General features: G+C 28.6%; 3 protein-coding genes across 6 annotated transcripts in view; 2 read left to right on the top strand and 1 right to left on the bottom strand.

Annotated features, from left to right (window-relative positions):
• The first annotated feature begins 1,008 nt into the window (after positions 1 to 1,008).
• LOC141531345 (DNA mismatch repair protein Msh6-like) lies at positions 1,009 to 5,505 on the top strand. Its single transcript, XM_074249097.1, has 5 exons — positions 1,009 to 1,379; positions 1,509 to 1,688; positions 2,044 to 2,153; positions 2,230 to 2,295; positions 2,371 to 5,505. The coding sequence occupies exons 1-5, from the start codon at positions 1,175 to 1,177 to the stop codon at positions 5,293 to 5,295; spliced, it is 3,486 nt and encodes a 1,161-aa protein (XP_074105198.1). The 5' UTR covers positions 1,009 to 1,174; the 3' UTR covers positions 5,296 to 5,505.
• A 369-nt stretch (positions 5,506 to 5,874) lies between these two features.
• LOC141531341 (putative DNA mismatch repair protein Msh6) lies at positions 5,875 to 11,606 on the top strand. The gene is made up of 5 exons (XM_074249088.1): positions 5,875 to 6,318; positions 7,380 to 7,577; positions 7,690 to 7,817; positions 7,886 to 7,951; positions 8,021 to 11,606. Exons 1-5 carry the CDS (start codon positions 6,126 to 6,128, stop codon positions 10,937 to 10,939), a joined length of 3,504 nt encoding a protein of 1,167 aa, XP_074105189.1. The 5' UTR covers positions 5,875 to 6,125; the 3' UTR covers positions 10,940 to 11,606.
• A 9-nt stretch (positions 11,607 to 11,615) lies between these two features.
• Positions 11,616 to 26,042, bottom strand: part of Jupiter (microtubule-associated protein Jupiter) — a 44,382-nt gene continuing 29,955 nt past the window's right edge. For 3 of the 4 annotated variants that reach the window (XM_074249095.1, XM_074249093.1, XM_074249094.1), the window contains 4 exons: positions 16,933 to 17,324; positions 16,585 to 16,608; positions 15,089 to 15,175; positions 11,616 to 13,075 (listed from right to left, as the gene is read on the bottom strand). In XM_074249095.1, the coding sequence (XP_074105196.1) occupies positions 12,885 to 13,075; positions 15,089 to 15,175; positions 16,585 to 16,608; positions 16,933 to 17,324 (694 nt within the window). In that variant the 3' untranslated portion in view covers positions 11,616 to 12,884. The remainder of the gene's footprint in view (positions 13,076 to 15,088; positions 15,176 to 16,584; positions 16,609 to 16,932; positions 17,325 to 26,042) is intronic. The other variant, XM_074249096.1, reaches the window with a different exon arrangement.

The following is a 26,042-nucleotide window of genomic DNA, read 5'->3' as shown; positions in this document are numbered from 1 at the left end:
ATTAAATTAGAACTAAAAAATTTTTTTTTAATTGCCGATTGTTTTTCAAATTTTTTACAAGTGAAATTTTTTGTTATAAATTTTTCAACAAGAATTATTCTAAAAATTATCTGATGTATGCTAACTTTATTTTTTAAGCACTGAACTTGACAGTTAGACATTTTTTTAGAATTTTATTACAATTTAATTGTGATGAAAAAAATTTAATAAAAAATTCCATATGTTAAAATTAAAGAAAATCATCAGTGAAAATTTTTAGAAGTACTTTTAGTGTAATTGATTTGTTGAAAGAATTTTAAAAATTGACAGCTGTCAGCTAACTTTAGTATCATTTATTTTCATTCATTTTTCCAGTAATCTTTTGTACATTTTTATTAGTGATTCAAATGATTTTTTTATGAATTTAACAATTAAATTATAATGAAACAAATTTAGCAAAAAAATCCACATGTAGAAATTAAAAAAAATGATAGGTATTGATTTATTATAAAAATTTGCAGAGTTGTTAGATGTCTGCTAATTTCAGTACTGTTTTTAAATATTTTTGTTTTTACTTTTAACTCTGAAGTAAATTTTAATGACATTAAAGTTAGCAGTCACTTGATTATTTTTAAGTGTTTTTTAACAATTAAATTTGTTCCGAAAAATTATTTTTAAAAAATTGCATTTTTTATTTTCTAAAATTTTTACATGTCAATTATTTTTTCTACTGTTTTTTTTTTTGCAATAATTTATTTGTTAAAAAAATTCTTAAACTTATCTGACATCTTCTGAATTAATTTTCATGAATTTTAAGATATTCAATCAGATGTTTTCACCGGGCATAGCTTCTTAAATCGTCCGAAATAAAAACGAACGTCACATCGGGAATTTTCGGTTTTTTTCCCGCTCTCAAAACTAGGCTAATTTCATGTGATTATTATTAGTTAACGGTGTCAGTGTGGCCAAATCGTGCGATTTTTTTACCCCTACTTTGTACCGCTTTCAATGTAGTCAGATGAGAGTGTCCTATAAAGTGGGGGTAAGAAAAGAGCACGTTCTGGCCACACTGAACGGTGTTTACATTTTTCGGGGTTATGTGAATTTTCGTTAAACAAAATTTATGTCTCCATGACAACAAGCTCATGTTAAAATCAAAACTATTGTTCAATAACAAAAACGGTAACGTATAATTATGGAGGGTAGAGGTACCTCTACCCTCCATACATATAATCTATTAATCATGAGTAAACGCTGCTTACGTTCAAATACCTCTATTGATGATCTAACGCCACCTAAAGTCCAAAAAAAAATTAAAAATACAATAACTAAAGATGCGTCGGATTTGAAGTTGGCAGCTACTAAATCTACGAAACTTAAACCATCAACAGCCAAAAAAGGTAAAACTTTTATTTACTTAAAAATACATTAATTATTTGGATATGAGATCAATCTTGACATAAATTTTTTTTTAAATATTTATTTAAGATAATAGTGAAAAAATTACTGAACCATTACTTGTGTTTTAGCAACAGTAAATAAAAAAGAGGAGAAAGAAAATGTCGTTACATCAAAGAGGAAGGCACAAGTTAAAGAAAAACCCCAAAAGAAAGATCATTCAAGCGATGAAGTTCTTCCAGTAAAAAAGAAAAGAAAAATTATCATTCCCTCTGATGACAGTGGAGATGACTCAGATGAATACAAGCCAAGTAAGAATTTTGTTTATAAAAATAAAATTAATGACATATTAAATTCAATTTAATTTTGTTCCAATAAAATTGATATCATTCCAGATTATACTCAATGATATCTGCAGTGAAAAAAAAATTTCAGATAGTAGCTGAAAAAATCCAGATTGTACTACGTGATATCTGGATTACATTCATTGTAATCCAGATTATACTGCGTGATATCTGAATTATACTCACTATAATCTGGATTATATTAGCTACTATCTAAAAATTTTTTTTCACTCAGTGTAATCTAGGATGATATCCAGTGTAATCTTGTTCTTATCTTGTACAAGCCACAAATAACGATTTTTGATTTTTATCATTATTGTAGATGATGAAACAGCCGATTCAGATGATTCAGGATCATTAGATGCTGTTTCTGAACTTGACAGTTTGTCAGATTCTGACTTTGATAACAAGCCAACTTTAAAAAACAAACAGGTAAATATAAATGTCGGCTTATATATTTTATTAATTAGCGAACAATTTTTTATTATCATTTTTGTTTTATTATAAGCCAATTAATACAACTAAAAGACAGAAAAGATCACGTTCGGATTCAAAACGAGAAGAGAAAAAAAATGTAAGAAGAAATATTTTATTAAATGATTAATAATAACCTGATTAATTTTTAATTAACATTCATTAATTCTTGTAGGATGAATCAGTAAAGTCAGTTGAATTGGAAAAAGTTAATCTATCGTCAGGACCATTATCAAAAGAGAAGAGCTGGCTTCATCTCAATTATTCATTCTTGGATCCTCATGAACTTCGCGATGCTAACGAAAGAAGACCAACCCGTCCACAGTATGATCCCAAGACACTATATGTACCTAAAAAGTTCCTTGATAAGCAAACACCGGCGATGCGACAGTGGTGGGTATACAAGAGTCAACATTGGGACTGTGTGTTGTTTTTTAGAATTGGTCATTATTATGTACTGCATCATATGGACGCTTTAACAGCGGTCAGCGAACTTGGTTTATCACTTATACGAAGAGTTAGTTTTCCGTATATATGGTTTTTTGAAAAACATTATGCTCGTTATCTTAGAATACTTATTGATAAAGGCTATAAAGTAGCCCGAATTGAGCAAACCGAAAACCAAACGATGATGGAAGAACGATGTGAAAAATTAAAGTCAAGAGCAACTAAATTTGATAAAATTATGAGACGTGAGCTTTGCCAGGTCGTTACTCGAGGTACACGCGTCCCAACGGTTTTGGATATAGAAAATTTCTCATCACATTCTAATTACTTGATGATGCTAGTGGAAGAACAAAATTTATCTCAGTTCCCTAGCTATGGAATTTGTTTTATCGATACAAGTATTGGAGTTTTTCATCTAGGCCAGTTCGATGACGACCATCAAAACTCACGTCTTCTCACGTTGTTGTCTCATTATACTCCTGCCCATATTATCTATGGAAAAGGAAATCTCTCTCAAACAACAATACAATTACTCAACACGCATTTACCGATAACAACGATAAAAGAAGCTTTACTGATGGAATCTCAATTCTGGCCAGTTAAAAAAGTTATTGAGAAGCTTAAAGACGGTGACTACTTCAAATACGAGTCAGATAAATTTTCTTGGCCTGAAGGATTAAAACCTTTTATAAACTTTCACGATGCTAATGATATTAAACCAGTTGATGATAAAACATTGGCAATCCAAGCTCTTGGAGGATGTCTTTATATATTGACTGAGTATTTGTTGGATCAACAATTGCTGGCGCTAAAAAAATTTCAAACATATATTCCGCCAGACATGAATGTTGTTGATGGAAAGCGTGCTGGTCCACTCATCAATATGGTCATTGATGCTACCACTATTAAAAATTTAAAAATTTTAGGTAGCAGTCCTTCACTTTTAACGACTTTAGATTATTGCTGCACTGATTTTGGTAAGCGGTTACTGAAAGAATGGGTTTGTCAGCCAGCTTGTAATAGCAGAACAATTAAAGCACGTCAAAATGCTGTTGGAGAACTTCGTGATTTAAAGAGCATATGTATACAGGCTAAAAGACAGTTAAGTGACCTTCCAGATCTCGAAAGATTAATAACAACGATTCATGCTTATGGAAATTCGGCAAAAGTTAAAAATCATCCGGATTCTCGTGCAATAACGAGTGATTGGATAATTCACAATAAAAGAAGAATCACTGACTTGATAACTTGTCTAAAAGGTTTTAAAAAAGCAGTTGGAATTATGAAACTCGTTGGATCATTAAAAAGTGATCTAATAAAACAAATTACCCAGGTCAAACCAAGAGGAGAATTTCCAGATTTTACTGAAACTCTCAGTCATTTTGAATCTGGATTTGATGAAGCTCTAGCATTGAAACATGGTAGTATCGTTCCTAAAAAAGGAATGGACTTGGATTATGATCAAGTGATTACTGAGTTAGAGCAAATAAAAAATGATGCAAATAAATATTTGAAATCTCAAAGTGAAAAAAATGGAACTGAATGTAAATATATCAGTACGAGTGAAAGTGCTTATGATATAGAAATCTCAGAAAAAATAGTAAGTAACGTTATCGATGGTTACGATTTTAAAAAAACACGTAAAGGATTCAAACGGTACTGGAATGAGGAAACTAAAAAACTTCAAGAACGAAAAACAGCTGCAGAGGCACGACATGATATGTTGCTTAAGGATTCTGATAGACGAATTTTTGCCAAGTTCAGCGAGCATTACGATATGTGGGCTACAGCTGTCGATAAAGTTGCTGTTCTTGACGTTCTTATTTCTCTTGCTGAATATTCCAGGATCGGTGATAAGTGTGCTCCAGAAATCAACGATACGGATGAAATTATGTTAGATATTCAAGAAGGAATTCATCCTTTCATCACATCTGAAAATTTTGTACCCAACAATACATCACTTGCGATAAATGGCTACGGACCTCTGGTGATTTTAACTGGACCAAATATGGGTGGAAAGTCAACAATAATGCGTCAAGTCGGTTTATTGAGCATTATGGCACATATAGGCTGCCATATACCAGCACAAAGTTGTAAACTTTCGTTGATAGATCGTGTTTTCACTCGACTCGGTGCCAATGATGACATGAGAACTGGCAGGAGCACATTTTTAGTCGAATTGAGCGAAGCTGCTACATTTGTACTACATGCTACGAAAAATTCTCTAGTTCTCGTTGACGAGCTCGGACGAGGTACATCAACACACGATGGTACAGCAATAGCTGCGGCTATCCTCAAAGCCCTCTCAAAACTTGAATGTCGAACTTTATTCTCTACCCACTATCATTTGCTGGTACACGAATTTAAAGATAATCCCGCTGTCTCACCAGCTCACATGGCATGTCAAGTTGAGAGTGAAGAGACTGACGCTACTCAAGAAACCGTAACTTTTTTATACAAGCTTGCTAAAGGCCCATGCCCAAAATCGTATGGATTTAATGCAGCCAGAATCGCTGGAATCAAATCTCATATTACAAAACGAGCTAATGAGCTTGCTAAAAAATTAGAAGATGCTGGAAATCGAAGAAATTTATTTATATCATTATGTAGCGTTAACCGAAATGATGTAAAAAACCTTATTGGGCAGTTATAATTAATTTTTTTTGTTATTTTTATGTTCATTATTAACGAAGCATAGTAAATATTCTTAATATTTGAATGTTTTGTTTTTAAGTTTACAAAAATTGTTATATTGTATTTTGAAGTCAGAAAACATAACAAAATAGTTACCAAAACTAAGTCGATTTCAATTTTCTATTTTTATACTTTTATACATATTGTATTAATTAATAAATATCCACATATTTTATTAATATTGAATTACTTCAATTCAACCCATACTCGCAATTTATTGATTCTATTTTCATTGTCACTTGTAGTCTATGAATAGAAGGTTTTTAATCTATAATTAAAATGACTATCAGCTGTTTATTATTTGGTATTACATAATTATGTATGATTATTCAATACAAGTACAGTGAAAGCTCTTACAAGTTACTGTAGTTCTGTCTCAATTTCACATAAAACGCTAACAAGAGCAAGAAAGACAACCTGGGTAACTTTTAAGAGCTTCCACTGTAAATATTTCATTTGGATTTTTAATATCAGCTTTATTTCACTTGTTTCATCAGAAAGTTATGTAAATTGCATAATTTCGGATTCAAAAAATTTTTTCCTAACGATTACTCTGAAGTAACGAAATTGTACTTGAAAACGAGCTGAAAGAATATAAACACAATTTTCCTTTGTTGTGTTTATATTTTTCGAGGTTATGGAGAATCCCGCCAGTTCTTCGAAAATCCAACAAGGAAACACCGCTTTTTGCGTTTTAGATTGTGACACCGGTAGTATACGCTATACTGTAAACAATTATTTAAATCAAATAATAGTATTACGATAAAGTAATTACATAAATTATTAATTATGAGTAAACGAACTTTACGTTCAAGAACCCGTACTGAAGATCTAGAATCACCTAAAAAAGTACCGAAAAAAGATGAAAAAAAGGCTACTAAAACCACAACGCGTCCAAAGTCACAACAACCATCTAAACCAGCAACACCTAAACGACAACCAGCTAAATCTAAAGCTGAACCTCAAACTCAGCCTAAAAAAGGTCAGCATTTAAATTTTATTATCATTTATTTAATAATACTGAATTTAGCGGTCAGTTGTCAATTAAAAAAATTTTTTTAATAAATTAATTACAATCAAAAAATGCTTCTAAAAATTATCACTTGTAATTTTTATTAATTTTCACATGTGAAACTTAATTCTAAATTAATTCTAAACTAAAATTCCAAAAAAATTTTTTGTTTTTGTTAACTTCAGTGTTATTTTATTTATTAATACATAATTAACTAATTTAATGTACTCTATGTAAGATCATATTTAATTTCATAAATATCTGAGCAATATATGACACTGAATTTATCAGACACTTGATAATATTTTAATTTTTCCTAAAAAATAAACTAGGTTCAGACAATTGTTTAAAATAAATGCATTTACAATTTTTTTGAGCTTTTAAAAATAACATTTTTTAAATAAATTTTTCTTGCTATAATTTATTTGTCAGAAAATTCTCAAAATTATCATGTCTCTCAATATGACATTAAAGTTAGCTGTCACTTTTTTCATTTTTTTTAACAAATAAATTTGCAACAAAAAATTATTTTTAAAAAATTGCATTTGTAGTTTTTTTTAAATTTCTAAATGTCAATTTTTTTTATAAATGTTTTTTGCCATTATTTATTTGTTACAAAAATTATCAACTATCAGCTAAGTTAATTTTCATGCTTAATTTCAGTATCATGGTATCGATTTTATTTACAACTTTTCTTTGTATAAAGAAATATGACACTGAATTTGACAAATATTAAAAATTTTTTTTAAATTTTATAGCAATTTAATTATTAAAAAAAAAAATATTATTAAAAAGTTTCACATGTGAAAATTAGTAAAAATTACAAGTGAAAATTTTTGAAAGCATTTTTTTATTCTAATTGATTTGTTAAAAAAATTTTTCAAATCAACAGCTGACGGCTAACTTCATCAGTGTTATAAAGAAATGCTATTAAAATACATTTTGATAAAATAAAACCATTAAATGTTTCAAATAAAATAGTTGAATACCAATAAAATAGTATTGAATAATTTTTTTATTTTATATTTTAGCAATTATCAATGGAAAAGAAAATAAAGAAACCACTGCTACTCCTAAAAGGAAGCGAGAAGTTAAAAAACCCAAGATAGAAGAACTGTACTCAGATGATGATGAGGAAGAAGAGGAAAAAACTCCAGTAAAAAGGAAGAGGAGGAAGATTGTTGTTCCTTCTGATGAAAGTGGAGATGATTCGGATGAATACAAGCCAAGTGAGTTTTTTTTTCTGTCAGTGACTTGGAAAATACGTCCCGTTTCATAGATACAGTTTACTCTTAGATGTAATGTATTAGAGCTCAATTTTATTTTTTATTTTCGTTTAAGGTGACGATGATGCTTCAGACTCAGACGCTTCAATATCATCAGCTGCTGCTAGCTCTGAAGTGGATACATCGTTGAATAATACGGCAGATACTGTTTCTGACGATGAGCCACCACCTAAAAGAGAACAGGTAAATGTAATTATTTTTTTGACAGATTTATTAAATTAAATCTAAATGTTTTGTTTTTGTTGTTACAGAAACCGAGGAATCCTGATAGAGGTAAAAAGTGGTATCCAAATAAAAAAAAGAAAGTCGAGGATGATGTAAGAAAAATTCTTTTGCTTAACAGTTAAGTGTTGATTGAATAGTTCTTAATAGAATATTTTCTTTAGGATGAGTCTGGCAAGTCATTCCAATTGGCAAAGGCTAAACTACAGTCAGGATCAGTGTCGGGTGCTGAAAGTTGGCCTCATTTAAAGTATCCATTTCTTCAGCCGGAAAATATTCTAGATGCGGAAAAAAGACGACCTGATCATCCAGAATATAATCCAAAAACACTCTATGTGCCTCAAGAATTTCTTGATAAGCAAACCCCATCGATGCGTCAGTGGTGGACACTCAAAAGTCAACACTTTGACTGCGTGTTGTTCCATAAAATTGGTAAATTTTATGGGCTGTATCATATGGATGCAGTCTCTGGAGTAAATGCTCTTGGCTTAAATTTTATACAGCGCGACTTTGCTTATACAGGATGTTTTGAAGTGAACTACAGTCGGCTTTTTAAAACTTTTGTTGAAAAAGGCTACAAAGTAGCTCGTGTTGAACAAACTGAAACTCCAGAAATGATGGCAAAGCGTTGTGAAAAATCAAAATCAAAAACATCTAAATTTGATAAACTTGTTAGACGTGAAGTCTGCCAAATTAGTACTCGAGGTACACGAATCTCTACGGTCCTAGATATAGAAAATTTTTCATCGCATTCTAATTATTTGTTGTCATTGGTCGAAGATCATTCCAATAAATTACCTACTTATGGTATTTGTTTTATTGACACAAGTATCGGTATTTTTCATTTAGGTCAATTCAAAGATGATTGTCACAATTCACGTCTCCTTACGTTATTGTCTCATTATACACCTGCCCACGTTGTCTATGGAAAAGGAAATCTTTCTCCAGTAACGATGAAAATTCTCAATACGCATTTGCCTGTGACAACATTAAAAGAGGCTTTGTTAAAAGATCAATTTTGGTCTGTCAAGGTGATTCTTAATAGGCTTAAGGACGGCCACTACTTTAAATACGAGTCAGATGAATTTTCTTGGCCAGAAGGATTGAAACCTTTTATAAATTATCATGATAATAATAAAACTGTTAACCCAGTTGATGACAAAAAACTGGCTATTAATGCTCTTGGAGGATGTGTTTCTGTACTAACTGAATGTGTGTTAGATGAACAACTACTCGCGCTTAAAAACTTTCAAACATATATTCCACCTGATATGAATGTTGTTTATGAGAAGCGTGTTGGTCCACTCGTTAATATGGTTATCGATGCTGCGACTATTGAAAATTTAAATATTCTTGGTAAGAGTCCTTCACTCTTAACGACTTTAGATTATTGCTGTACTGATTTTGGTAAGCGATTATTAAAAGAATGGGTTTGTAGGCCAGCTTGTAATAGAGATATTATTACAGCTCGTATAGATGCTGTCTCCGAGTTGCGTGATCTAAAACGCATATGTCATGATGCTAAAAAGCAGTTGAGTAGCCTTCCAGATCTCGAGAGATTACTAATTACAATTCACGGTCATGGTAATGCTTCCAAAGTCAAAAATCATCCCGATTCTCGTGCCATCATGTGTGAATGGATGACATATAATAAAAGAAAAATTACCGACTTGGTGACTTGTTTAAACGGTTTCAAACAAGTAGTTGAAATTATGAAACTTTTTGACTCCTTGGTGAGCGATTTAATAGTACAAACAACACAAGTTGAACCGAAAGGAGAATTTCCTGACATGACTGAAGCCCTAAACCATTTTGATGCGAGATTCGATTCAGCATTAGCATTAAAACAAGGATGTATAATTCCTAAAAAAGGAATGGACTTGGAATATGATCAAGTGATTGTCGAGTTAGAGCAAATAAAAAAGGATGCAAATGAATATTTAAAATCCCAAAGCGAATTTTTTGAAACTGAAATTAAATACATAGGCGGGGGTGATGATCCTTATCAACTTGAAGTTCCAGAAAGTTGCGCGAGTAAAGTTACTCCTGATTACGAACTGGAAAATAAACGTAACGGATTTAAACGCTACTCGACTGAACAAACTATAAAACTTCAAGAACGACAAACAGCTGCTGAAGAACATCATGATAAAGTACGAAAAGATTCTGATAGACGAACTTTTGCAAAGTTCAGCGAGGATTACGATATGTGGGCTACAGCTGTCTATAAAGTTGCTGTTCTTGACGTTCTTATTTCTCTTGCTGAATATTCCAGGATCGGTGATAAGTGTGCTCCAGAAATCAACGATACGGATGAAATTATGTTAGATATTCAAGAAGGAATTCATCCTTTCATCACATCTGAAAATTTTGTACCCAACAATACATCACTTGCGATAAATGGCTACGGACCTCTGGTGATTTTAACTGGACCAAATATGGGTGGAAAGTCAACAATAATGCGTCAAGTCGGTTTACTGAGCATTATGGCACATATAGGCTGCCATATACCAGCACAAAGTTGTAAACTTTCGTTGATAGATCGTGTTTTCACTCGACTCGGTGCCAATGATGACATGAGAACTGGCAGGAGCACATTTTTAGTCGAATTGAGCGAAGCTGCTACATTTGTACTACATGCTACGAAAAATTCTCTAGTTCTCGTTGACGAGCTCGGACGAGGTACATCAACACACGATGGTACAACAATAGCTGCGGCTATCCTCAAAGCCCTCTCAAAACTTGAATGTCGAACTTTATTCTCTACCCACTATCATATGCTGGTACACGAATTTAAAGATAATCCCGCTGTCTCACCAGCTCACATGGCATGTCAAGTTGAGAGTGAAGAGACTGACGCTACTCAAGAAACCGTAACTTTTTTATACAAGCTTGCTAAAGGCCCATGCCCAAAATCGTATGGATTTAATGCAGCCAGAATCGCTGGAATCAAATCTCATATTACAAAACGAGCTAATGAGCTTGCTAAAAAATTAGAAGATGCTGGAAATCGAAGAAATTTATTTATATCATTATGTAGCGTTAACCGAAATGATGTAAAAAACCTTATTGGGCAGTTATAATTAATTTTCTAATTAAGTAACAACCATAATTGTTATACTACATATAAACACCGTATTTCAATTGAATCTCATTTTTGACGTAATTTTGTTATCAACTAGAGATTTATAAAGATCTAAGTTATTCATTATTTATGTCTGTTATTAAAACGATTATTAATAATTGTATTGCTGATAAAAAATAATTCATAGTTGCTGTCGAAATGAAGAAAATTTTTTATTTTTATTTATTGTCAATAGTATTTATCATTTTTGTACAAATGAAGAAATAAAATTTGTGAAATTCTTCTTTTTATAAACGTAACTTTAATATAATACCATCAATGTATTAAGATCAAATTATTCTTTCACTGTCTAACCAAGAAAAGACAATTTTGATATATATTTATTAATTTATCTAATGTGTTTTATTTTTTAACACGATAATAGTGTTTAAAACTTTTTCAAAAGATAAGTTGGACAAATATTTTTTGTGTCTTTTTAAAAAATAATTTCCTTTTTTATAGAAAAACATTAACGGCACCGTATAAAAACGGTACCATTAAAAGTTTATTCACTTACTCGAGCTCCTGAGCACAAACCCGTATTGTAAATTATAATCACCATTTACTCTACTGTAATTATAGTTATTACCTTGAAATAAGTAAAATATGAAGGAAACAAATAAAAAGGATAATCGTAATTTTGCTTACAAAATTTTTATTAATTGCCAGAGTACAAAAAGTAATGATGGATTATTATTATTATTATTATTACATTTTATATTATCTAACTTATACCAAAAATGAAGTCGAGTCACTTGTATTCTTGATTGAAAAATCATTCTTTGTGACAAAAAAGAAAACTACATGATAACATACGTGTAAATGAGTATATTGCGATTTAATAAAAGTAATTTCAACTATTTCATAATGAAACGTTTTCGTTAATTAATTTTATAATTTTTTTTGTTCGTAAAAAATGATTATTATTATTAATATTGTTACCTATAAATGTTGATACATATTATTGAGAGCTGATATTATCGCATCTAAAATAAATAAGTGCCGTTATGATAAGAATTATAAGCGAATCTCGTGTGTTGAACGAGTTTGAAATATTTGTGCTACGAGCCAAACGCACTTCCGTCTTGGATGATGCACACCGATAAATAAGGAATGCGCAAAAAATTTTTTTAAAATAATAATAAAAGAGATATGAAAAATAAAATTATGAATTATTACACGAGATGATCAGAGTAGAATAGTTAAAGAAAAGAAAAAAAAATCACTAAGAGCACTCGGGCGTTTCATTTACAGTTGAATCTATTCAAGTACCTAGTTATTATCCACTTTTTTAATAATTATTATTTTTATTTCATTTTTACTGACTTTTAAGAAGCCAAAAAAAATATTTAATATATAATACGATAGTAAGAAGGCACAGAAGTAAGAAAGCACTTATTTAATAACTTTCATATGGTGCATTTGATTTATATATTTATTTATTTAAATAATTATGATAAAAACATAGGATCATTAATTAATAATAGTAAGATTAAATGTACAATCATTAAATACGCCCGAGATTATTTCAATTATTCAATTACATTTAATTTTGAAATTATTTTATTACAATACAAAATTCATTCATTTTATTTTAATAATTATTTCTTTTATTCAACACCAATTAATTTACCATTATTATAGTAGACGTATAAATAATTTTTCAAAACATTAAGTGTTTTTTTTAAAGAGAAAGTCTAGTTATAATTTAATTGAAATAAAAAAAAAAGTAATAAGCCGAAGTGCGATACAAAATAAATAGGAATGACAACGGCTAAAGCATTTGAAAATTAATCTTTAGTTAATATTGACAAATTGATTAATTTTAGTTTTTTTTTCTCAAGTATTTTTTTGTCGTTATCTCATGGGAGATTAAAAATACTCAATAAAAAGGTAATCCTTTTTTACCAAAGCCCAGATGAGAATCCACCAGGTGGAACGCGACCACGACCCGGCTGCTGTTTTGTGCTTGATGGAGATGAGTCAGTGGTTGATTTTGAGTCACCATTAATGCTGGCATTGCTGCTGCCATTGTGCGATGCCACGTTGTTCTGGGAGTCAGGTGTGTATCCAGCGCCTGTCACCGGGTTGCGATCTAGAGGAACAAAAAATTAAATATAATAAATACTTGTCGCGATAAGAAGGTCAAGGCAGTTGGTTTTATTCAAGGAAGACTCTTCAGGTCGCTAAGTATCTTGGAAGCCTTTTAAAATTAATAATATTTCATTGAAAGACACTTAAAATAATTCAGATATTTTATTTTCAATTCAAACGAGTGTTACTAGTCTTCATAAAGTGTACTTGTAAATAATCTAGCTTTAGATTTACTTTAAAATTTCAGTAAATAAAATTTATGAGATTTTGTCATCAATTTTAAATTAAAATTGTTATATTTAAATTTAATCTTGTCGCTACTGAAGTATTTATATAAAGCTAAAGTATTTTCAAGTTTAATTTAAATCATAAAGTAAAAATCAATTAAACATTAAAAATATAAATATCTGTTAGACCGGAAATCCACCGAAAATCCTTATATTAAGGGAGTATTCTGATGTAGAAGTTTGAATTTAAGATAATTTTTGAAGTGTCATAAAAAAAGGCAATCAATATTTTTACTATTCATTTTTTTGGAGAAAAAAAAATCACAAATTGCACCTGCCTAAGAAAAATTAATTTTTATACTACTTTTTTTGAGTTTTCCGAATTTTTTAAAAATAGTAAATATTGAAATTTGGCAATGAGGATAGTTCATGTAATAGAGAAATTTATAAAGAAGTAAGTAATTCAGGTTATTACGGATCAATTTCTTTTTATGTTAATTTTATTTTTCAATTCAGCGACGTTTCGCCATGGATCATGGCTTCTTCGGACATTTTTAATAATTAATAGGGTGTTCCAAAATGTAACTTCGATGATGGACCTCTCAAAATTGGAATTTTGGATTCCGCTTTTAATAGGAGTTGTGTTTGGGCATTTTCTGACATATTTTGAGCGTAAAAAATTTATTTGATGTTCAGAGAATTTTTTAACAAGAGCTTTGCTTGGGCATTTCCCCTGAAATTTCAAAATTTGGCGGGAAGTATCCAAAAAAAGGTTCTGTAAAAAATTCTCTAAATATCAAATAAATTCTTTACGCTGAAAATATGTCAGGAAATACCCAAACACAACTCCTAATAAAAGCGGAACCTAAAATTCCAATTTTGAGAGGTCCGTCATCGAAATTACATTTTGGAACACCCTAATAATTAATTATTAACATAAACGTCATAAAGGTTGTAAAGAAGACTTACATCAAATTTCAAGTAATTCGGTTTAGTAGAATTTGAAAAATCGTGGGTATCGTTTTAAAAAAGACAATTAAAAAAAAAAACGCGTTCAAAGTTTTTCGCAGTATATTTCCGGCCGGGCCGATTTGGATGCCGCGTCAAAAAAATAGCCATTTATCCGAGAATAATTCGAATTTTCTAAAATCCTTCTAAAGATATATTCTTATAGGATTAAGCTTTGAATATATGAAAAAAAAAATCAATTTTTTTAAATTTCTATACCAGAATACCCCTTTAATCTAGTAAAAAAGTAAAACAAAGAATTTATAATTGCAAACAATTAAAAAAATATATAAATAAACAATCATGCTTTTTTAAACGAAAAATTAAGTTGACAATTATTATATAAAGTTAGATAATTTATATGATTACAAATGATATACACTTGGAAAGGTTGAAGGTCACAGTACTTTTTAATAAACAAAATTAAAAGTTTATAGATTACTACTGTCTTTAAATCAAGGTCGCTGACCCAGTAGTTAATACAATAAAATCTTATTATTAATTAATTTAAGAAATCGGTAATTTAGCCACATTGTACTATGGAATTTATTAAAGGTCAGTTATCATTGTAAAGAGCTATAGCCGCTATTGTACATAGACGGTATAGACACAACAACATCAATAAATACTATAATAATTTCTCGCAACAATTCAACATTTCACTTAAGTGAAAAATTAAAGAAATAAGTAAGTAAATAAAAAAATGGGTAATAATTACGTGTTTAAATAAACATTGAGGTTTTTTTTTTTTTGGTAATTTTTAAAACGTTTAACGTTACCTCGACACCTTCGTGTGCTGCGCCGCACTGGCGTTATGTCAATTCCATCTCCAGTGACGGGATTCCGCGGAATAAAGGATGATCCTCCTGCGGGGCCATCACCAGTCGGGACCAAAGGGATAGTAACACACACCCCGGCATCAAAGCACGTACATATTCACCCCATGCACCGAGACAAAATTTATCGCGAACACGCGATTCGATAATCCGTTTTTGTATTAGTGTTTTGTATTCTTCTTTTTATGCGTCTTTAGAATGAATTGTTTTAAATAAATTTTTTTTTATTTCAAATTATGAATAATTAAGATTTTTTAAAACTAACTATATAATTTGTAAGTCAATTTTAGGATGAAAATTAAATTTTTAGATCTGACATTTTTTAGGATTTTTCTTATTGACAAAATTAGTACAAAAAAATTAAAGTAAAAACTTCACATTTTTAAAATTTAATTTAATTTAATAAAAATTTTAAAAATTCAAGAAACTAAAAGTATCATTTTTTAAAGATATTTTTTTAGTTATAATTTAATTAATGAAAAAAATTTAAGAAAAGTCAAACGACGGCTGATTTCAGTATCATATTTTAGGATTTTAATTAAAAAAATTTCACAATATTATAAATTGAAAATTAACTTATGTAAGAATTTATTAATTTATATTTTATAATTATTTAAGAAGTTTTTATGTAATTCTAATAAAAAAAAAAATTTTATAAAATTTATCAAATATCTTTGCACAATAAGCATTTTTGTCTAGGTTATCTTTAAATTATTCTAAATTAATCTTTAATACAAGTGATATTTCTAAATATTAAATCTCATCAAAATGAACTTTCAATCTAAAGACGCATTTGTTAGACATAAATGAATAATCTACGTATTAGTACATAATACATGTATAAATGTTATTGTATGTTAAAGTATTATGATGGTAAATGGATGATTATGATCATAGCTTGATGGAGAATGTTATTCAAGTGAAAAATTTAAGACGCGTAATTTTTGTGAAAGCATCAAAATGATTTATGGTTATAAAAACATAAAATAATAATCGATTAAAAAAATTTCATGATAGAAAGTGAGAGGTGAGTGTGAGCAAACAAAATAATACATCGTGCAATTATTTTTTGCAAAGTAAAAGCAGTGTGAGTAAGTATTTCAATAAAAACTATGCATAAATAATGATATATGACTAACTCAAAATATGTGTCTGATAAGGTAACAGGCCCTGAAATGTTACTTTTATTTCAAATGATAAAAATCATAATAAATAATAAAAATATAATATAACTAGGGTAAAAAGCGTTCTCTAAGTAAATTAACAGTTTAACTAAATTTTTTTTTTCTTATTATCTACATTTAATATTTTATGGCAGAGGTATCTAATAAATGAGCTAATAATATGATGAACGCAATAAGTATAAGGATAAGTATAAATAGTGTTTCTGATTATAGTGTAATGTCATCTAATTTTTTATTGTCTGATTTTAAACTTACGAAATCGTTTGATTCTCCTAAAAGCTGCTTGTAAACATCAACCACGTAAATTTTATTTATTTATTTTTTTTTTTTTTTATCATAGTAAGTAATACATCATTAACCTATATATTTATCTGGTGAATAAACGCGTTCGTCAAATTAATTGAGTAAATATTGAATTATTAAAAAAAAAAGTAATTCAATTATGATTTATGATATAATTTATAAATTTTTAATTAAGTAAATAAATAAAAGAAGGAAAGTTGAAATAATAATTTAAAAAAAAATTTGGATTAAGGGCCTGATTAAAAACACATATTTCAAGATAGTAGTGTTAGAATTGGTTGGGTTGTTAAAAATGTTTACCTGTGATATCATTAGTATTAGCGTTGCCGTTGACAAAAGCGGTGCCGTTGATATGAGTCCCATTAGACTCATTGTTCTTAATTGTGCGACAGTTTGAAGAGTTTATATTGTCAATATTGTCATTTCCGCTCAGGGAGATGTTGCTGCGCATGTGATTTTTTGTATTTTTGGGAACGGGTTCGGGAGGACCAAACAGACGTTTGTGAGAATCATTACCGGGCTTGTTGGCACGTGGTGTCTCGGGACTGCTGCTGCCTGTACTCGCACCACTGTCGCCGTATAATGCTGATCCAAGCTGGGATGCATTGTGATTTTTAACACGCCTTGGGCTTGTTTCGTCTGCTCCGCTACCGAATATGTCACTGCTTCCGCCGCCTGGTGGCTTCAACACTCTGAAATAAATTTTTAGATTAATTTCAATTGTAATAATTAGTAAAAAAAAAAAAAAATCCTATAGTTCTAAAGTTAGAAATAAATTAAGATCAATTTTTTAATTTTTTACACTCAAAAATAGGTGAAGTCCTACTTTTGCATAATTACCGAAATTAAGTTCTAAAATTGAAAAATTTTTTAACATTGATGTAATGATCGACTACATATATTCAAATTGTGTCAGTTAAGTTCATCAATAAATTTCCTTCATATATCATGGTATACATTTTAACCTATTTAAGTAGAATGTAAAAATGATATCGTGTGAGGCAATCAGTCTGAGATAATAAACTGATCGTAAAAGATCTAATGCGCTAAGAAGCATAGAAAAGTACAATGTGTTAACAAACTAAATCATGAATAAACTATGAAAATTAGAAATTAATTTTTTTATTCGGACTAATAATCACTAATTAATTTCTTCTTTTAATTAATCAGCTAATAATTTATAAAAAAATTTCATTCTATAGCGCTACTTTTTTTGTAAAAAAAAATCTATGTTGCACTATGAAAGAAAAAATTAACAATTCAAAAGAAAAATTCCTGAATCAAGAAAATTATTTTGAAGAATTTTATTGTCTTGAATCAAGCATAAAAATTCTTGAAGTAAGATTTAATAGTAGATATAAATTTTTATATCTTAGTTTTGATGAGTTTAATCATATATTGATCTTCCCTCAAAAGTTGGATATTCATTTTAGAATAATAGATTTTTAATTAATAAAATTATTTACTACTTTTTAAAATATTTCAGGTAAATAAAAAAAATCATAAATCATGATAAAATTATTGATATACTATTAAAATTGAGAAAAATCTCAAGACCCCCAAAAATTTCATAAAAAGTTAATACTCATTTGACTCTAGTGTAGCGCATGAACTTTTTTAAATGAATTTTACAACAGTAAATTATTCAAGAGATTAAAATTCTTTGAAATTATTATTTTTTTTTTTTTAATTCAACTTTTTTGTCAGCGTGTTGCTCGAAAGTAGTAAAATTTTGATTTAATGATTAAATGTTAATATGGAAATTCACTATTTTATGAAAATTTTTTAAAATAGTGTGTTTTTAATAATAATAATAATAATAATAATAATAATAATAATAATAATAATATGCTTTTAATTACTGACGAGTGTAAGGTAGTTTTTTTTTTTTTTTTTAATGTGACGAATTAAATCCTAGTTTTAAACGCTACAGCTGATGGTAAATGTTTTACGAGAGTAGTATAAAAAGGAAATGATTGAACATAAAATCAAGCTCATTTCATTAACAATTAATTGCCAGCGATTGAACCTACTTTTAAAAATTTTAATAACATCCATTATTCACTATGATATTAATATAATTGTACGTCGGTATTTTATGAGTCTATTAGAGTCCGCAATTATGAAAAATCTTTTGCATGATGTATCTGAAGTAAACCTTAGCTCTACTCGTACGGTATATTTATATATATTGTACCGTTTAACGTAAATTGATCCAGTATAAATTATAATATGACTTAATTATAATGAAGCTAAAGTGTAATAAAACAAAATTGTCAGAACGGAATAAATTAAAAAAAAAGTTTAAGTGAATAAAAATTAAATGTTTCAACGAAGCCATTCGAGATCTCAGAATTATGTAAATCGGTTGCGTGGCACCATACGTAGAGGATTCACGGATTGATGACCACCCCCGCGTAAGCTTGAACTCACAATTACGGTATCGAGGACCGTTCGTCTATTCTCTTAAATACTTGTTATATTAAATAGATTGTACGGAAACTTGTATCGTTACACTGCTAACTGAAACGTGCCCTGTACGCTCGTATTATGTAGATATAAATATCGTATTTAGACATTCCGTTCAGTTACATCTCATTCGCCTATTTTATATTTTTATTTACATTATTATCCATTCTCTCTTTTTTTGGAGTGCCTGCAACTGACGGGTCTTGTGAATGCCAGTTATATTACTATTATGCACGTTAGGATGGTCAGACGGCACGCGTTACTTAACCGTAGGCACGTGAACAATTGTAATGTACTTATGCTTGCTGTTAATTTAGTGACTTTACTAATATTACACACCCACCCTTTTTGTTTCACACTCCCGAGAATCCATCCAATTATTTTGTTTTTCTACAGTACATCGACACGTGTCAGTACAACAGTTCATTAAAATACAATTTTTTTTTTTTTAATCTTTCTGAAAAATAATTACACAGTTACCAGATTCAGAGTTAAAATTTTTATCGATTGAAAAAAAAATTGATAAGAGAAATGCCTGGTGATATTGATGTTACAGGGAACATAATCGCAAATGCAAATATAACAAGGGTAATCAATTGATCGTAGGACGTGAAAGAAAATTGAGAATAGAACAGGATGGGTGTGCCTGTCGTGCGATCGGAAATGACTGTACTGGTAGAAGTATTTATATTTATATATCTATGTAACATCAAGTAACAATATTATACGCGTGGTTGATTGTATTAAAAAAAAATTTAAGTTCCATTTCATGTTTGTAGATGTATACAAACACTTGAACAAACTGCAATAAATTAGTATTTCTATGACTTGTACTACAAAAAAAAAACCGCTGTAGCTCGATGTTACGAATCATACTAAGAAATCCTTAATAATTGACATTATTTTTTAGTTTATAGATTATTTTTAAAGAATTTATGGCACAAGCACGGGGAAAACGTTGAAAATTATGAAATTATTAATACTGTTAAAAATAAAAATTATTTTCTAAAATAATTTTATTAATTCTCAAAAATTGTTCCCAAAGTTCGCATAAATTTACTTAAAAAATTTTAGTAAATTAATCTTCATGCACAGGAAGAAAAAAAGTCTTGAGTCAAGCGTAACTTTTCTTAAATAAAGAAAGACTGAAAATTTCTTGAATAAAGTTAAAATTTTTTGAACGAAGTTAAAATTTTTTAAGCCAAGAAAATTTCTTCTTGCCCCAAAATAACTTCAGTCTTCCTCATAATTTTCTTGGTTCAAGAAATTTTTTTTTCTGTATGTAAAAAAAAATTTTGTCTCATAAATTTAATAAAAATTGTTCTTTTTAAAAATTCATAATTTTTTTGAAAAATATGGATAGAATTTGTAGACAAAATTTTTTTGGCACCGATTCTAAGAATATTTTTCTACAAAAGTGTCTCAGATAATATTTCCCAATAAAAAGTCTTGAGAACATTAAAAAAAAAAGGTTTGAAAATGATTTTAGCAAAAGTGGTAAGTAATATAAATATGCAAAATAAAGTATGAAGAATAATAAAACAACGCCTCTGCAGACATTTGAACATTGCCTAACATAGCATGTAATGTCATGTTAACAATAATTGTACACTAATCAGACTAATAAGTAACACTGATTGATGTTGAGATTATTATTCAATGATGATCCTGTCAATTTAGGATATATCAAATAACACACGCCTACTAATCTCCTGTTTTTATTATTATTATTATTTTTTAATACGGTAAACTAATGATATTTTTACCGCACCTTGTCTAGAAATAATATATCATTGTATAAAAATATTCTCTAGTGTTTAAACTATAAACAATTAGTAATTAAATGAAAATTAACCTGTTTACTATTTTAAATAATAATTATCAACTATTTTTGCAATTCAAAATGAAATATGTAAGGTAAAATATTACATAAAGTCTTGCGGAAGCTAGGTCGTACCGTCACGGACTTAGAAACGTCGAAATGAAATATGAATCATGATAGTAAATATGATATGTAGTTATGAAGAGTATAGATTTAAGCTTGCCAATGTAAAGGTAATAACAGCACCAATAACATTAATAATAACAATCACAGTATAGGATAATAAAAAAATTTTGATGATCACGGAAAAAAAAATTGACGAAAGAAATAAAGTCTATAAGAATGAAGGTACCAGTCTCGTGGATGTCTCCATCACCTCAACGATAAATGTTCTAGACTATCTGCTATACCTATACTACACTAGTGAACGACTTTAACCTTACGCTGGCTCAATATTTCCATAGTGATGTGCTGGGATTTTTTTTTATCGTTTTATAAATTCTAAAGATATCATTTTTTAGTTTAAATTCATCACGCGATTGTTATATATAGTATAAATTGTCTTTGGCATATTTTAAATGTTAATTTAATTCAATAGAAAAATGCTTGGAGATGAAATTTGAACACGTGAATAAAGTAATCGGAGTATGATTTTAAATTATACTGTAAAAACATTATTTGTCATTAGATATAGTGAATCTGAAGTCTGCAAATGAATGAACTTGTTTGCTTGCACAATATTTTTAAGTATAAAAAAAAAAACAATGAGAAAAGAAAATAATAATGGCGAATGATCATATTGTTGGTTTAGTGATGATAAAAATAACATAACTATTCGGATGTTAATGGAGAGAATTGTCATGAGAATGCGATTGTTGCATTCATGAAAGTAATGTTTAATTATAGTTAACTGATTGTCCTTCATCAATAGATACGTGAGAATGATTGACATCGTACTCTTAATATTTTTTCATTGTTAATTAATCTTCAATTTAAGAATGAGGCTCTTTTTTTCTCAACAATAGATCAATTCACTCAATATCTTTAATTGTTGCAATTCACATAACGATCTTGTAACTTATTTCGTAATTTGATGAGTTAAATAATGTAACGTTGACTTTAGGTGAGGTAGCAATTTAATTGAGTATTAATTGATGGATCTATAAAATGAAATTAATATTCTGCTATTGCTTAATTGATATCATGATTAATTAAGTTTGAATTATTAGATGTAAAAAAATTGAAATATTGCGAGGTTAAAACATTGTAAATAAATGAAGAAATTCACAACGAATAAATAATTCGTTAAACCCCAAAAAAAATTTTTTGTGTTGCATAACTTTAATACAAACTTTTATTTTTTTGGTTAAAGTTAAGTTCTTTTTTTTTTTTAATTTCAAAGTTTCGGCTTTCTTAGAAACATAAAAGCCATTAAAATGTTTAGTTTTTGGAAATTTTTACGTTTGTTCTAATAATGTCATTAAATATCTGGCGAGAAAGTACATGATATAATTTTTTTTGTTTTTTATTTTAATTCGTCCAGTTTATACATGTATATCTATATCTATTTTTGAAGGAGATAAAATTTCTACACCAAAAATATGTACAATACATTGCAATGCTTTTTTATAAAGTGAAATATAAGTATGCGAAGAAACATAAATCGCTAAATAAACGCTTATCAAAACAAAATATAAACACAGAAAAAAAGGCTCACTCGAGTCAAGAAAATATTTTTCTTTCTAATTATTTTCTTGAACGAAAAAAAAAATTTTTTTTGACACAAGAAATTTCACTTATTCCAACAAAATTAATTTTCTTGCTTTAAGAAATACGTATCTTAATCCAAGAAAATTTATTTAAGTCAAGAAAATCTTGTTTTTAGAAAATTTAGCCTCTTGCTCCAAAAAATTTTGTTCTTGATAGAAGTAAATTTTCTTGCCATTAAACAAGCGAAAGTAGTATTAGATATTTAGATATTTTTAAAAATTTTATTTTCAACAATAGAAATTACTAAATGTATTAATAAATTCATTGAAATAAAAAAATTTTTAATTAAATTTTATTGGCGCGTTTCAAATTGACTTTATAAAAAATCTATGATGTATACAAGTAAACTTTTTATTAGTGATCTTAAAAGGTATTGAAATTTACGAGAAATCGATTAACCAATTATCGTTAAATAGATTGGCTTGTTTTATATTCACATATATAGACCGTCTTAACCAATTTATTGGTGTTGTCACAATCTCAAGCAATTCATTGGCAATTTAAAGTTTTATTAGCATAATCCATGGCATTATTATTTTATATCGATGTTATAACTTTAAAATTCTACCTGGTTAAATATTTTAATGACAAAATAATAAATATAAAATAAGATAAGTGTATAAACACATAAATAAAATAATTTTATTAAAATGAAAAGCAAGTTTTCATACGAGTTAATGATAATAAAATTACACGGATGAGTGAAGATTGACTACCGATCTCTTTCTCATTAACTACATCCGGACAAGATTGGTACATGGAAGCAAAATAGAGTCTAAGTATCATCAGGATCTACGAGTTTACGATAGTTTCGACCGGACCTCTAACGAGGTTAAAGAACATGCTGAGCAGCATGCACCGTTACAACAATTTATCGGCATTTCCCTCAGTTTAATTTACAATCGTTCATTTGATTATCTTTTTTTATTCATTTTACGATTTCTTGAGATATTCGTGTCTTATTTTCCACAATTATCAATTCTAATGATAAACCATTATGTACTAAATTGCCGCTTGTACTTCTGTTAGATTTTCATTAGTTTTAAACAGTTACAATAGTACTTGAAAAAAAAAAAAAAAAATAAATAATAATAATAAATGTGTATGTCTATACATAGAGAAAACTATATGGCTAAAAATTACTATCTTGAATCTTTAAATTATTACGTCAAAACTCTACTTTTACAAGCAAAATAAATGTTAATTGCATCGTAAACTTCACAAGTTATTTACCAAATTTTACTACACAGCTCCGTAAACTTTACTATTCAATATAATAAATTGAACACTTCTTACGCATAGTGTAATGGTCAGGTTATATTTTATATTGAATTCGAGAAAATTATAATTTTACCCATATTTCGCTTTGTTATATCTATTATTTGTAGCTTTTTTATAAGTTATTGTTATTAGTCTTTTTTTTTTTGTTTTAAGACTTTCTAATTCCGTGAGCAGTATTTTTGACATAATTTGACTTGGCTGAAACTCGAATCAAGATATTCCAAGTACAACTTCAGTTTTTGTCCATCAAGATAATTTATCTGAGAAAGATTTTTTTAATAATTACCACCTACTAGTTGTCTTTTACAATTAAACTTCAAAGTTTCTAACTACTAGTAGTCAGTAAAAAATTTTATGTAATGGTGTAAATTTAATTTTTTTTTCGTGTTAATTTAACATTTTAATGTGTCAAATTTTTCTTGCATACTATCTATATCTATTGACAATCTTTTTAACACACTATAGTGTTATTATTACATATTATTTGTGTTAATATTATAAAAAATGTTTTACTGTGTAACAAAAATTTAACAACCAAAATTTGGAGTACACAGAAAGAAAAATCTCTCGACTGGAGAACAAAATTCTTGGCTCAAGAAAATTTTCGGGTGCCTGAAGGAAGACCGAAGTTGTGTTGGCCGAAGTAAAAATTTTTCTTGGAATTCTATTCTTGATGGAAGTCATTTTTTCTTAATTCAAATTATCATAAATACTTGACACAATAAATTTTTATATTTGATTTTTTGGAGCAAGAGGCGAAATTTTCTTAAAACAAGAAACTTTTCTTGATTTAAATAAATTTTCTTGGATCAAGATATGTATTTCTTAAAGCAAGAAAATTAATTTTGTTGGAATAAGTGAAATTTCTTGTGTCAAAAAAAAATTTTTTTTTTGCTCAAGAAAATAATTAGGAAGAAAAATATTTTCTTGGCTCAAGTGAACCTTTTTTTCTGTGTATTTATAAAAAATTTTTATGTTTTTAAAAGTTCTTTCTGTATAAACTAAAAAAAATCTAAATATATATTTCAATATTTTTGGCTTCAATAACAAAGAGAAAGATTCGGTTCGCAAAAGAGGCTTCTTTACTTCCTCCACCGAGTAAAGGGGGAGCAGAAGCCTCAGTTTTGCTGTGACTCACGAATAGAGTTAACACACCCTTTACTTTCGCAGTGTTCAATACACGTCGCGTGCCAATAGTTGACTTTATATTCATCTACTCCATATCCCTTGAGTCAACTAATTCGTGTCGATGAGACCGAAGCCCCCTCGAATAGGTATAGATTAACAAAAGGTTAAAAAAAAGCGCTAACAAATGAGGGAAAAAATTCAAGTGCGAATGGGAAGAAAGAAACTGCATGTTAAAGTTTCGAATTACTTCGATGTACGCATACAGTGAGCACGTAATGCGATATTCGGAGCGGATGGAAATATGAAGCGTCCTATTTTCACGCGTGCGAGTAGCTATCTTGATGACTATGTATTATTCTGTATTTACTCTATTTTTTATGTGTATACTCCCTCACCCTTTGTATGTAGTTTTAAAACTCTTCATTACTTGCTTATCTGAAGTCTTATGGGGTTACAGTAAGCCTGTATACCCTTTTTCTTAATTGAAGCCTCAACAGTTTCGTATCAATTTTATCTTCTATTTCCATAATACAATTTAGTAATTATATTAAATAAATAAATTAATTATCTATTATTCTTTTATATGAGAAAAAATATTAATTAAAATAAATACCGTGTACTACAATGTAATTATTAAAAACATGAATACAATGCAATGAAAATTTATTATTTTTATCATAATTGTTATTACTCAACGATTGTTTATCATTACATCTTAAATAGTTATTATGAAAATTGCGTGTATAGAAATTTACCTTCAATTTTATTTCTCACTAAAAATTTAAATTTTACTATAAAAATCGAGGATTTCTTTAATTGAATAAATTTTTTTACAAGCACCGCTAATTGATTGATTGATGATAATTAATTTTGTCTAAAAATAGGTTGAATTTTTTTATCGTATATTTTTTGCTGCGATTATTCAATTTAAGTCGATAAG

Source organism: Cotesia typhae, unplaced genomic scaffold (genome assembly GCF_013202065.1).
Source record: "Cotesia typhae breed Kobodo isofemale line unplaced genomic scaffold, CoteBio_Ctyphae contig_5, whole genome shotgun sequence".
Classification (NCBI taxonomy): domain Eukaryota; kingdom Metazoa; phylum Arthropoda; class Insecta; order Hymenoptera; family Braconidae; genus Cotesia; species Cotesia typhae.
The sequence above is the reverse complement of the archived record's forward strand: the minus strand, read 5'-3'. Positions and strand labels throughout refer to the sequence as shown.

Excerpts from the sequence above, each read along its gene's own strand:
- LOC141531341 (XM_074249088.1), top strand. The coding sequence starts at position 6,126 with ATGAGTAAACGAACTTTACGTTCAAGAACCCGTACTGAAGATCTAGAA. Across the intron at positions 7,578-7,689 it reads TTCGGATGAATACAAGCCAA|GTGACGATGATGCTTCAGAC; the intron begins GTGAGTTTTTTT and ends TTTTCGTTTAAG. Across the intron at positions 7,952-8,020 it reads AAAAGAAAGTCGAGGATGAT|GATGAGTCTGGCAAGTCATT; the intron begins GTAAGAAAAATT and ends TATTTTCTTTAG.
- LOC141531345 (XM_074249097.1), top strand. The coding sequence starts at position 1,175 with ATGGAGGGTAGAGGTACCTCTACCCTCCATACATATAATCTATTAATC. Across the intron at positions 1,380-1,508 it reads ACCATCAACAGCCAAAAAAG|CAACAGTAAATAAAAAAGAG; the intron begins GTAAAACTTTTA and ends CTTGTGTTTTAG. Across the intron at positions 2,154-2,229 it reads CAACTTTAAAAAACAAACAG|CCAATTAATACAACTAAAAG; the intron begins GTAAATATAAAT and ends TTTTATTATAAG.